Raw genomic sequence first — 14,402 nt, 5'->3', positions numbered from 1 at the left:
GTCAGTCTAGAGACTAAGATATGCCTAATCCTTTTTAATTACCTCTCTATTATGTATCAGAGAGTTAGACAATGACCAAAGAAGACAGAAGAAGGATTGATGCTCTCAAGTTGTGGTGGTGGAGAAGAGTATTGAACATACCATGAACATACCAAGAGAACTAACAGTTCTATCCTGGAGAGGGTGAAGCCAAGTTGTTCCTTGAAGGCAAGGATTTGAGGCTCTCTCTCACATACTTTGGGCATGTTGCCAGGAGGCATCACTTCTTGGAGAAGGATATCATGCTTAGTAGGGTGCAGGGGCAGTGCAGGAGAGGAAACTCCCAAATGAGATGGATTTACAAATTTGCTGGTGTAGGTGTGTCATGGACAGTGATATTGTCCCAAGATAGAGCAGTGTTCAGAGCTACTGTGCATAGGGTCACTGTGAGTTGTGGTCTAGTCAACGGCACATAACAACAGTCACAACCAAAAGGACAAATATGTCTTGGAGGAAGTGGTTTCAGAATGCTCCATAGAGGCAAGAATGATGAAACATCTTCTTACATATTGATGGACAATTTCTTTGCATACAATTTACAACTTTAGAAAGCTCACCTGAGAGTTACTCATGAGTTGGTTCTAACTCAACGGTAATGTGTTTTTGTGGTTGTTTTTACACACCTGAAAGAGGATGTAATAACAAAGAATTCATTCATTGTTGTTTGGTAAAATTTTTATATTTTACATGAAATACGAAATTATACTTATTATTTCAGGTAAACTGAGATAAGATAATGATAAAATAATTAAACCCCAAAGAAACAAATAAACAAAAATCAAGTAAATAGTTGATAGCAGATAAAATGGAACACTAATAAAAATTAATCAAAATGATTAATCATGAAAATAAAGAAGCAATCAACATTAAGTCAAATAGAAAAATTGCAGACTTAACACCAATCAAATCAATAATTACACAAAATAATTATAATAGAAACACAGCAACTAGAGGACAGAGATTACCAGACTTCATTATAAGAAGCAAAACACTGGAGGAAGAATATTGTGATTCTCTGCCCACCTGAAGCATTTAGCACAAAGCCTGACCCTGACTGTTGCTTGAGAATACCCTGGCAAGGTCACCCAGATGGCCAGAGCCTAATTGGGCCCTGGACCCAATCACATATTGACAAGAACCCTACCCCCAAATTCCTGAGCAAACTACCATCCCCCATAAATCTCCTTAACAGCCCCTATTAAAGGAAACTGCCTGCCTGCATGCCATTCTGATCTTCTTTGTGCTCAGTCACTTGACATCTCTCTAAGATCTACTTAATAAAGGCCTGTTCTCTACGTGGGACCAGCTTCTTTCTCTCTCTCTCAATTCTTTTTCCTAGCTAAGAAGCACAACCATATTATCTACCAAAAGAAAAGAAAAAAAAAGACCACTTTAAACATGAAAACACAAGAAAATATAAAGAGAAAAAATGCATATATGGAAACATCAGTTGCAAGAATGCAGCAATAACTGTGTTAATACCAGACAAAGTAAACTTCAAGGCAAGTTTTTGTTAACGGAAATAGAAAAGAGAAATGCTTTATAATTATGGAAGGATCAATTCAAGAACACATTCATGAGCCTAATTTACTGGAAAACAGTTTGGCAGTTTCTTCTCAAATTAATCAAATACTTGCCGTGTAACCCAGGAATCCTATTCCTAAATACTTAACTATGAGAAAAGAAAACATATGTAGATTTATATACCAAAAACAAGTGTACACAAATATTTATAACAACTTTGTGCCAATAATCCAAAACTAGAAACAATCTAAGTGTTCATTAACAAGTGAATGAACTGATCATGGAGTGTTATTTGTGGTTAAGTAGATTCACATTCATACTGAGCAAATATACATAGAATGGAACTGCTTCATAATGATTTAAGTTATATGTGACCTTTCAAAAGCAGTTTAACAGCTGATTTTTCCCAGAAGCATCTAAGTGAGTTCCTACAGCCAACCTTTCAGTCTATTGCTTACCAATTTACGATATCCTCATTTCTTGCAACTCATTGCTTTTGAGTCTGACCCTCTTCCAGATTTTTGGAAGTTTTTAACTGCATAGGAGAAGACTGCTCATCTTTCTCCCTCCATAGAGGTGCTGCTTTGAGGTTGTAGTGCAACACCCTAGTAACTCAGCCACTCAGATACTCCCAATTGTGGAATGCTCAATGCTTTGCCCTCAGGTCAGAATCAACTCATAGCTGACCCTCCAGTGGGTTTTCAGGAAGCTATAAAACACATTAGAGGAGATTGCTCATCTTTTCTCCACTTCTCCAGAGGAGCTGCTGGTGGATTTAAACAGCAAGAGAAGCACAGACTTAAAATTTGTATCACAACACTTTAAAGACTGTGCTACCAGAGCTTCTACTATTTTCCTACTATTTCTAAGAAGACTGTTACACCCAACATAATTGCTAAATCTCGAAAGTCTTATCAACCACAAAATAATACATGTTTAAAACAACCAACCACAAAATAATACATGTTTAATTTCTTGCATAGGAAGGTCTAGAGCAGGTCACTTTTAGTGATATTAATTAGATCAAATGTTGTGGGAGGGTTTGACTGAGAAGGAAGATGAAGCAAATTCAGAATGGTGGTTGAAATGTTCTGTATCTTAATCATGACAGTTAAGGGATGCTCATGTTAAAAAATTCTTCAAACTATACACTTAAAATGCAAATTCTGTAACAAATTATCATAAAGAAAGATAAGATTTTTAAATGGATAGACATGGTGATTACTGCAATGGTCTTAAGTGTGTCAGAGTTTATGAGGATGGCACAAGATAGAATAGAGTTGAGGTCTGCTATTCATAGAGTCTCTAGGAGTTGTACTCTATAAGGTTGAAATAAAAAAGATCCCTTTTTTCTGACCTGACCATTCCCAAATATGTCCCTGTGTTCCAGAAAATAGTAAATAATCTGATTGTTTATCCCTAATTATGGTTTTATAACCTACTTTAGGAGATAAAGCAGAGAGTACAGAAGGAAACGACTTCAGGCCTTGGAAATTGCTGTGACTATCCCAAACCAGTCAACATGGAATGGATAAATACCCTACTCTTTCTTCTCTTTGCTAGGTGCTAACACCAACTGGGCTTCAGTCTACTTTCACCAAAGCATCCCTTTTAAATAAGGCATTGTTGCTCCTGGACTAAGTTAGTTTGGACTGTTCAGACTCCAGGGCACTTAACAAGAACAGTCACTGGGAACTTCGGTGGCATAGTGGTAAGAAACTGTTCTGCCATCCTGAAGGTATGTCTTTGGAACCCACCAGTTGCTTTGCTTTGACTTTATGGTATGTAAAAAGTACTGAAGAGCAATGATGTCAGTCTGGAGACTAAGGTGTGCCTGATCCAGGCCATAGATTTGCAATTACTTGCTATCCATCAGAAAACTGGGATAATTGAAAGAGAATTGATGCCTTTGAGCTATGGTGCTGGAGAAGAGTATTGAATATACCGTGGACTGCTATGAGAACAAACAAGTTTGTCCTAGAGAGGGTGAGACCAGGCTACTCTTTGGAGGCAAGGATTCTGAAGGTTCATGGACATGTGGTAAGGAGGGACCAATTCTTGGAGAGGGACATCATGCTTGGAGGGTGGAAGGACAGCATAAGAGAGGAAGACCCTAGGTGAGATGGATGATTCAGTGACTGGGGTAACGGGAGTAGGTGTGTCAGAGACATTAAGACTGGCAAATGATAGAGCAGGTTTTAGGGCTGTTGTGCAAAGCATCACTATGAGTCACAGGCGACTCGACGGCACATAACAACAAGCACCAATATAAAATGTCACAGAAAGGGAGGTAAGTCTGAGAACTAAAAAGGACTTGTTGAAAAGGAACGTTTCTGTCATTTTAGAAAGCCATTTTATTGAAAGAATAAGTAGAATCCGGAATGAAAAATCCAAATAGTTTAAGCCCAAGCCAATACTTCTCAAACTTTAAGTAGGAATCACTTGGGGAAATCTCTTCAAAAGTCAGGTTCTGATTTAGGAGGTACTTGGTTTATCCACCACAGAGTAGCAACAATTTGACCACTTTTCCGCCATATTAATAGATTATATTGAGTGCCAATGTAGTCCAGAGGTTCTAAAATTCACAGAATTCATCCTTGCAATTAAGTTCTTGAAGACGTGTACGTATGGCATCCTGATTTCTGTTGATTTGGTCAGAACAGATGCTAATAATGGTTAAAAAAATATATCTGCAGTATGGATTTAAGTCTCTGTTCAGTTTTATAACATAGGTCAGCTTTTGATCTCTCTCCAAGTTGCTGTAAGAATAACAACAGAAATTGGAAGCAAAAGTATTGCTTGAACTACAAGCTATAGCAAAACAAAACAATGGTTTAAAGTGATCAGGCGAAAATCTTAATTACTCTTCCTACTTTTAAAAAGGATGACACCTAAGTAGGAGGACCGCCAGGTTTATCCTCCAAGGCGTGTACGGGGAAATACCACGTTTTAAAAGGGGGCGTCCTATTTTTAAAAGTAATTTGTAAAACATTTTTTAAAAGCGGTTTCCGTCTTTAAAATTGTCTTCAAACTATGATATATGAAATATAAAGTTGTTCCTCACTAAATATCTCAGCTGAACCCTAAACGTTACTGATATTTTGTGCCAGCTTATTTTTTTCAAACTAAATGGAACCCTTGCACCTCTTTTCCCTGCCACCATCCTCCTGTCACTTTCCCGGCCCCGCCCCTTCTCCCCTCCGCCCCGGGGCTGTAGTTTCCACTACGCTGTTGGGGGAGGTGTTAACGGGCCCGTCTATTGTGAGCCTCCAGAAGGGGAGTATAAGGAGCCACGTTCCAGAGAACGGTGAAAGATCTGAAGCACCAGATACAGAATCACAAGGATATCAAAGTAAACGATGCTTATTCTTTGCAAGAGGGGAGAATCCATCTCGTGGGCGGCTTGAGAGCTCAAACCTGCGTCCGCGGCCGCTCCGACCTCCCCCGCGACTTCGCAGGATCGCACCATCGGGAGGGGGCGGAGCCGAGCTCACGACGGCCGCCTCGGTAGCGGCCGGAAACAATAGTGGAGGAGCCCGAGCCGCGGAACGGCAGCGGCGGGACGCGGAGCTGGACGGTAAACATCCCACTCCTCTGTCCCGTTGTCCCTGCCCCGCTTGCTGCCCCCACCGTCGGCCCCACAGCCATCGCACTCCCGATCCTCGCGATCCCTCGCGCGTTCTCGCTCGGGCCACACCGACGGGTGAACAGAGAGAGGAACGAGGGTCCGGGGCTCCGTAGAGGTGGGGGTGCGCCCCGAAAGCCCGAGACCGGGCGGGAACCTGGCTCCCTGAAGCGCCGACCCCGGGCCGGCTGGCTGGGGTGGCCTCAGACCCCTTCAGCGGTGGGAAGAAGCCTGAGGGCGCTCCTGTCTCCCCGGGACCCCACAGCCTCTCCCGTCCTGTCTTGTCCGCCTCTCCGCGGGCCGTGCATGGCCCAAGCCGCTGATCACCGATGTTGTGGACGCGGCCGGGACACCCGCCCCGCTTGTGTGCGTTTCCACGTGCTGTTTTGCCGCCGATCTCCGATAGGAAACCTGGCTGAGCCAAGTTGGCTTTCCAGGTTCACACAATGAAGTTAGCGAAGGAGTTCCGAGCACTCTGCTGTTTTACTGCGTTAACAGCACTAAGTGGGTTGACAGAAATGGGTAGCAGAAAAGGCCTTTCATGCTGAGGTGTTTTTTGTGCTTTGTTATTCGAGGTCAGAATGCATTTCTTTCAGGTCTCCTCTAAATAAAATAGAGAACCGAAAAAAAAAAAAAAACCACACATGGCTATTAATGACACGCATGGCTAAGTTTTACGTTTTACTAGCTTTGTGTCTTCCTACAATCAAAGAGTGTTATTGAAGTATAAGAGTGACACTGACACTTTGATGGAACTCTTGTTATACAGCATTCTTTTTCCCTCGAAGTGCCAAATAATGGGTTCATAAAAAGTTGATGAAATAGTGCAACTTTTTTTTTTTTTGTTCCTTAATAGGGGCACTATGAACGAAGAGGAGCAGTTTGTAAGCATTGACTTGAATGATGACAACATTTGCAGTGTTTGCAAACTGGGAACAGACAAAGAAACCCTCTCTTTCTGCCACATATGTTTTGAGCTAAATATTGAGGGTAAGGACACATTATACTCTTAATTTCATGTCATGAGCTTTGCAACAACTATGATGTGCTGAACTAATAAGATAAATCTTGAACTTTTTAAATAATTACAATTTGCGCCAACTATAAAATGTGGAGATCTGTTGATATGGGTTTCTTGAAAGAAAACTTACATTAAAACAGCAATGAGGTTTTCTCTTTCCTTTTTTTAAGCCCCCATGGTACTAACCCTACTTTTTTTTAATATCCAAATGAGCCATGATTGTTGACTGATAATGGGTTTTCTGATTTAAAAGCTTATTAGCTTTTCAGATTTTAATACACCTTCTATCTTACTACTAAGAACAACATAATAAAACGTTCACAATAATGTGCAAAAGTAATTTTATTCCTGTGACCCTTTCATGCTAGGATATATAATAAACCAGTTAAGTATGCATTTCAAACTTAAAAATTGTGGAATGTCCCTAAATTAGACCTGAGCTCCTCCACATACTATACTGGAAAGATAATTTTAAAATTTTTTATTATCTCTTTTTTTGTTAAGATGTACAAATCTTACCTAAAACTAGTTTGTTTTTTTTTAAATTACTTGATGATGTCTCAAGAGTATGTGAAAAAAAATTCTCCAATATTAAGGAAAAATAAATCTCTGATTGAAAGTATATATTAGTGCTGATGTGTGGTTAATGTGCCTATAGTTTGCTTCAAATAAATGTATGGAATTTTTTTAATCATAATGTCAAAATGTTAGGTTTTTAAAGTATTTATAAGCCACTCCCCAAAAAGATACTATTCCCCTAGTAAAAAAGATTCACTTGTCATTTGAGGTTATAATTGTTACTAAATCAGTAAAGAGATTTAGTAAATCTATATACTTTGGATTGTTTGAAAATAGCATTTCAATCTTTTTTCCTGAACAATCTATTTGAATTTTTAAATTGTGTTCCCTTTTCTGTTTAATAAGTAAGATATGATATGTGCTTATAATAATAAAATATTAGGATAACTTACTTTAGGTTCCTGCTGAGACTTGTTCAGATATTGTTGAAGTCACCAGATATTTTTAGACATTATATTAGGAAAAGGAAGAATTACAGAGTAGACTCTTAAAATATGTAACAACATTCGTGTGGTCAGTTATATGACATTCATCTTTAATTTAAAATCGTACTATGATAGTTTTGGTGCTGTACTCTGGAATAGCATTTGCTTAGTTGGATAATGGAAATGTATGGATTTATTATGGATTGTATAAATATATATAACTTTATCATTAATATAGTTATAACTTGTTTCTAATGGATGGATTCTTTAATGTCATTGAAATTACAGTATGGATAATTATGCAAAGCATAATATAGTTCTTAGGAAATTTAGATTTGGCCCTACATGTTTTGATACTTTGTAGAATTTTAATTTTATGTGAGTTAAAAGCATCAGAAATTATCTAGCCAAGCCTTCTATACAATTAAGGAAACAAGAACAAAGGCTCAAAACTGTGGGGGCAGTGAGAACAAATTGTTATGTGCTGGGCATAGGCATTTCTGTGCTAAGCCCTTGTATAACCCTTTACATGGATTATTTAACTTAAAACAGCTTTGGGATAGCTACTATTATCCACATTTTAAAGACGAAAAAACAAGAGGCCTAAGAAATGCACTTTGAGGTTCCATACCTAGTAATTGACAGAACTGGGTTTTAACACCCAGTAATGTGATTCTAATGCATGTGATCTTAATTCCAGTGATACACTGTCCATCATTTTACTGAATTCTAATTGCCTTTTTGCCTGTTCTGTCCACCAGTTTTAGTGCTTGTAGTGCTATAGTAGAATTTTTTCACCAAAGCAGAGTTTCATTATTATTTTTCTAGCTTAGCTTTCCAACCAGTTCTCAATCATTATATAGAGAATTATATGTAAAGACATTCCTTGGGTGTCATCTTTGCAAATATTTCAGTTAGCTAACCCCTATTTCGATAGATATACATTATGTAATTCTTGTGTTGGAATATTCAATTTAAATGATAAAAACAATTCTGAATTTGAATTTTAATATTATACATAATGTATATGAAATACCATTTTAATCTGAGTGTTTTTATTTTAGAATTACATTTCTCAGTATGACTGGTGTTATTTTCAGCTCTACCCAGTTTAATACCTTTTCATATATATTATAGTGCTAGTCCAGTACATTATAACCATTTCATTTGCTATATTGTGAATAAAATTCATATAATGATACTAAATATCACAAAATTTCAATTTTATAGCAAAGTAAAGGCTCTGAAAAATCAGTGAAAGTACCGTTGTTGTCAAGTTGATTCCACTCTTAGTAAAAACCACCCCTGGGGTAGCCAAGACACCAATCTTTACAGAAGTAAACTATTCCATCTTTTGTGAAGCAGCTAGTGAGCTCCAACACTGCGGATTAGTAACCTGAATATGTTAACTACTGTGCCACTAGCACATCTTATTACTAGGAAAATAGTAAGGTTCTTAGATTGTTTGTGTCACTTAGTCTTTGTCAATGTTCTTTGATATATCTTCCACCAAGTGCTCTGCTCAGCGCTGCTGACTAAATCTTAGCGTTATTGAAAAATTTAACAGATAGATCATTTAACTTTACTAGTTTGATAGCATTTTCTTTGTACTGTAGTAGTATGTTGTTTGCCTCTTGGTTTACTATTAAATTTACTCTTTTTAAAAAAATTTTATTATTATTACTTTTAATGAAAATTTGCAAAGACTTTGGATTTCCTTTCATTCATTGTCGCACTTTTCTCCCTGCTGACCCCTCCCCTACCCCCAGTACACACTTCTCTTTGAAAAGTAGAAAAAAAATTCTTTCATTGTTTTACAATCTCTCCCCCAAGGTCCACTCCATTATGCAGTCTTTGTAATACCTAATTACATATCCCTTTTAAACAGTTTTCTCCCCCATCCGTTTCAATGCGGTATACATTATTTATCCCATCTTTCTGAGTCTCCCCACAATCCCTATATCAGTTCTGTTTTACAAGAGTGACACTATCCAGTATTTCTCCTTTTGTGACTGAGATATTTCACTCAGCATAATGTCCTCCAGGGTCACCCATTTTTAATAGTATTGCATGAGTTCCTTGTTTTTTAAAGCTGCATAGTATTCCATTGTGTGAATATACCAGAGTTTCTCTGTCCATTCATTTGTTGATAGACGCTTAGGTTGTTTCCAACTCCTTGTATGTGAACAAAGCCATGATAAACATGGTGTGCATTTATCTGCTTGAATGTCAGTTATGGTCTCTTTGGGGTATATTCCCAGTAGTGGAATTGCTGGGTCAAACGGTATCTCTATTTGCAACTTTTTGAGAAAGCGCCATACCACTTTCCAGAGTGGTTGCACCATTTTACACTTCCACCAGTGAATAAGGGTTTCTAGTTTCTCTACAACCTCACCAGCATTTGCTGCTTGTTGTTCTGTTAAATTTTGTTATTCTTACTTGGGTGAGATGCTATCTCATAGTGGTTTTAAATTTACTCTTAAGCATTCTATTCTGTTTTTCTTTAAAGAGGTTTCTTGCTGTTATGCATTGTCAAGTTGAATCAAGTCATAGCTGACCTACCAGCAGGTTTCCAGAGGCAGTAAATCACAGTATGGTGCTGCGAGTTGGCCTGCTAATGAGAATCTTTGTTTCCTTGATGTTGAGCTTCAATCCATATTGAAGGCTGCAGTCCTTGACCTTCTGCAGCAAAAGCTCAGGCCCTCCTTAGTTTCAGCAAACAAGGTTTTATCTGCATAACACAGGTGGTTGCTTAGTCTTCCTCCAGTCCTAATGCCACATTCCTCCTCTTAGAGCCCAGCCTCCCAGATGATATATTCTGCATATAGTTATGCAGATATGGCATAGGACACACCCCTGGAATACACCCTTCCCGATTTTGAACCCTTACTCTGTTCTGACACTGCCTCCTGGTCCAAGTATTGGTTTCTCATAAACACAAGTGTTCTGGGATTCCCATTCTTCTCAGAGTCATCCACAGTTTGTTGTGATCCACACAGCCAAATGCCTTTGCATAATCGATGAAACAAATGGGAAATTCCTCTGGTACTCTCTGCTTTCAGCCATCATCCAACTAACAATAGCTATAATGAATAATCATATATCTAGCTGTTTTCTCTTTAGTGACTCTCAGATTTCTTTATCTTGATTTGTTCATCTTCCCAAGATTCTTTCTAGACACTGACTCAAATTCAGATCCTGAGTAATCTTTCTAGGAGAAAAATAAATCTAGAGATGTATTCTCTTGGTGAAGGCACTGATAAACTTAAAAGTTACCTTTAATCTCATTCTTTCTTGATTCTTAGTCTTTAATTATAACATTGATCATGGTCAGTAGTCAAGAAACAGTTTGAATCCTGTTATTAAATCCCTAATTTGATGAAGGAGGCAGAATTATATATTCACAACTCTAGGTCTATTCCAACTCTTTCATGTGTCCTGTCCTGACAATACCGTCTTTTCACATAGCATAAAGGGACCTACACTATAATAGAAAAGCTGCAAATAGCTAATTCAGTCTACCATTATCCTCTTTTCCACAGCGGCTACCCTGTTTACTTGTATTAACCGAAAGTAGCGTTATTTTTTTTAATATAAAGCCTAGTCACTCTGAGCCTTAGCTTGGCTACTGCTGATAATACTAGAAAGAAGTACATACTTTTTCTTAATTACTTTTATATTCTTTTATTGTTGAGAACGAACACAGCAGAACATACACTAATGCCAAAATTTTTTACGTGTACAAATAAGCAACAGTGATTACATTCTGATAGTGCAACTATTTCTCCCCCCTTCTAGAGTTTTCTTTTCCATTGTGAAATGCTCCCTAAGATTGCTGTATAATTCTTCAAACTACTATTGTGTTTCATCTTGTCTAGACAGATCTTAAGAGAGTACAATGCTAAAGGCAGACATTCTTGACTAATTAAAGTGATGTTTAGTTTTAAGAAGGTTCAAGTATAGTTTTGGTTTATAGTTAAAAGAATATCTCAGAGTTTAAGAGAGTATCTCAGTGCAGTAATTTCAGGGGATCATCCACACTCATTGATTCAGAAAGTCTGGATTACCTGAGAATTTGAAATTCTGTTCTGTAATTTTCCACTTTTCATTACTATTCTTCTATAGAATCTTTGATCAAAACATTCAGTAATGGTAGCTTGGTACGATATGTTTATTCTTTTATTAGACAATTGTTTAGGGAGGCAGTTATGGTCACACACTCCATTTCCTCACTCTCCTTTTTTCTCTGTTGCTCTCTGAAAATAAAGAGGAATTGTTGTACCTTGATTTGACAATTAATTGCAAGCTTTTAAGACATTAGGCATTATGCTGTGAACAGATAGAGCAGAAACATAAACATGGCTATTAGGACAGGTAATTGAAATGTCCAGGGAAATCATGGTCTTGGATCTCCAAATAAGGAACAATTTCCATGAGATACTAAGTTAGAGAGAAGAAGCTCTGAGTAGTTATTCTTTTTATTTTCCTTAACTGTGTTTTATGTCACTTTAAATAAGTGTTAATTCTTAAAATGGATCTAATAGTTATACTTCATTGTTCAAATATGAGTTGTTAGGTTCCATTGAGTTGTGTATGACCCATAAAAACCCTGTGAACAATAGATCTGAGCCTTGTCCTATCCTGTACTATCCTCGACATCTCTGACATACTTTATTGCTGCAGTCCCCATGTTAATCCTTTTGGTTGAGGATCTTCCTCTGTTTCACCAACCCTCAACCTTTCTAAATATGATATCCCTCTCCAAGAAATAACCTCTTCTAACATGCCCAGTGTATGTAAGAAAGTTTTGTCATCTTCCCCCCCTAGGAGCACTATGGCTGCCCCTTTTCCAAGATACATTTGTTTGTCAAAGGTTCAAATTCTTCTGTCATTCTTATGCATGGTCCAGCTCCCAGATGCATAGCAAGTAGTTGAAAAGACGATGGCCTAAATCAGGTTCATGTTCGTCCTCAAACCAACCTAAATTTCTCCCAATAATTTAAAGAGATCCTTGACTGCAGACTTTTTCCAGTGCAATATGTCTCCTGATCTCTTGACTGCTTGACAACTTAAGATGTTTGTTGACACTGAATTCAAGTCAGATGAAGTCCTTGACAGTTTCAGTCTTTTCTCCATTGAACTCAACATCAAGAAAACAGATTCTCACCACTGGGGTAATTGGCATCATGATAGATGATGAAGAGATTGAGATTGTTGACAGCTTTCGTTTGCTTGGCTCTACACTCTTGGTATCAGCAGCCAGGAAATTGAAAGACGAATTGCTTTGGGAAAGTCTTCTGTCTAGTGCTGCTCCAAAGTACTGAAGAGCAACAGTGTCTGTCTATAGACTAAGGTACACCTAATACAGGCCATGGTCTTTGCAAGTACTTGCTGTGCATCAGAGACCTGGACAATGACTAGGCATGATAGAAGGAGAGTTGATGCCTTTGACCTTTGGTGCTGGAGAAAAGTATTGAATATACCATGGACTTGTAGGAGAACGAACAAGTTCGTCCTGGAGAGGGTGAAGCCAGGCTGGTTCTTGGAGGCAAGGATTCAGAAACTTCATTGGACATACTTTTGACATGTTGCAAGGTGGGATCAGTCCTTGGAGAGGGACGTCATGTTCGGGAGGGTGGAGGGACAGTGCAGGAGAGTAAGACCCTTGATGAGATGGATTGATTCAGGATTATTGGGGTAGATGTGTCAGAGACAATAAGATTGGCACAGGATTGGGGACTTGGGAAGATGGCAGCAGTGGAGAGTACAGGGTGAAGAGCCAGAGGGATAGCAAGCTGCATAGAGACGGGACACTAGAGAGTACTTCACACTCCATAGAGACTGACCATCACAGTATGACGTGAACAGCAGGAATTTGAATCAGAACTTTTTTTAACACATTATTTTAGAAGTTGTAAAAACTTAATGCCCTGCCACGCCGCAGTCCCATCATGGATCCGGCAAAAGCTGGACCCCACTAGCTGAGCTGCTTTGGAACTCACCTGAAAGGAATAAAAGGTTAGTGGGGAAATTGGCTGAATTCGCTTAAGCCCCACTAAAACCTGGTGGGTCTGTTGTGTGACGTGGACAGTAGGAATTTGAATAAGAACTTTTGTTGGATTAGACTCGGAACTATAGGAACACACAGCCTGGGTTGCACTCCGGTCCACATTTCAGTGTGTACTTAGGATCAGCAAAAGCCAGAAGCTGCTGGACCCATTTGAAAGGGGAAAGCTTAGAGGTAGTAAGAACTTTTATTGATACAAATAGTTTTAGGAACCATGGGATCTTAAACCCATACGGCTTTATGGAAATTTGACTGAGTCTTCACTGGTCCTGCTAGACCCAGGACCCTGCTCGGACAGGGCGAGGGCACTGGGTAGAGGACATTGAGTGAGAACTGCTGAGTGGGAGACAGACAGCTGGAATTTGATCAGGGACCTCAATCATGAGCACACCTGGACAGCTAAGCTCTGAGTGAGGTCCCTCAAGTGGTTGATCCACCCTGGTGATTATTTCACCCCCCTGCCTGCCCCACCCCATTTAGCTCCACACCTGTGCCTACACAACCAGTCAATCGATCTGACGTACCTACAAAAGGCTGCTCTCACAGGCTCAGAACTGACCTTTTCCTTGAGTCAGAAATTCAGAGAAATTGTCTTCAGATCAAGAATATATCAATGTCTAGAAGAAAACAAGCTACCCTACACACTACACAAATGCAAAACAAGATGTCACCCAAAAAAAGGTGACACAGTAGCAATGGATTTCCTAAAGCCAGAAAATCTGATGGAACTTTCTGACATGATTTAAAAGAACAGTGATTGAATATTTTCAATGGATGAAAGACAAACTCGAAGAACTACAGGATACTACAAGCAAAAACCAGGAGGAGCTAAAAAAAAATCCAGAACAATGCAGATAACACAAACGAGGCACTTGAGGCACTGGAAAAACAAGAAACCGTGATCCAAAATATGAGGTCCAGTGTTTCAGATGCTGTCAACATGATGGAGGGACACATAAGTAGAATTGAAGAGATAGAACACAGAACCAGTGAAATAGAAGATAGAATTATCACCACTGATCTGCTAGAGCAAGAAGCAGAATCAAAAAGGAAGGAAAAGGGAGAAAATCTAAGAATAATGTGGGACACCATCAAGAGAAATAACATGCGCATCATTGGAAT

The 14,402-nt window shown here is 38.8% G+C and overlaps 1 protein-coding gene across 1 annotated transcript in view; it reads left to right on the top strand.

The window, feature by feature from the left end:
* Positions 1-5,091: 5,091 nt before the first annotated feature.
* LOC102862693 (chromosome unknown open reading frame, human C21orf91) overlaps positions 5,092-14,402 on the top strand; it is a 38,165-nt gene continuing 28,854 nt past the window's right edge. Inside the window, exons 1-2 of the mRNA XM_006889820.1 lie at positions 5,092-5,140; positions 6,045-6,178. Coding sequence (XP_006889882.1) covers positions 6,052-6,178 — 127 coding nt within the window. The 5' untranslated portion in view covers positions 5,092-5,140; positions 6,045-6,051. The remainder of the gene's footprint in view (positions 5,141-6,044; positions 6,179-14,402) is intronic.

This window comes from Elephantulus edwardii, unplaced genomic scaffold, assembly GCF_000299155.1.
Source record: "Elephantulus edwardii isolate Elephantulus edwardi_28Jun2011 unplaced genomic scaffold, EleEdw1.0 scaffold00081, whole genome shotgun sequence".
NCBI classification, from domain to species: Eukaryota; Metazoa; Chordata; class Mammalia; order Macroscelidea; family Macroscelididae; genus Elephantulus; species Elephantulus edwardii.
The sequence above is the reverse complement of the archived record's forward strand: the minus strand, read 5'-3'. Positions and strand labels throughout refer to the sequence as shown.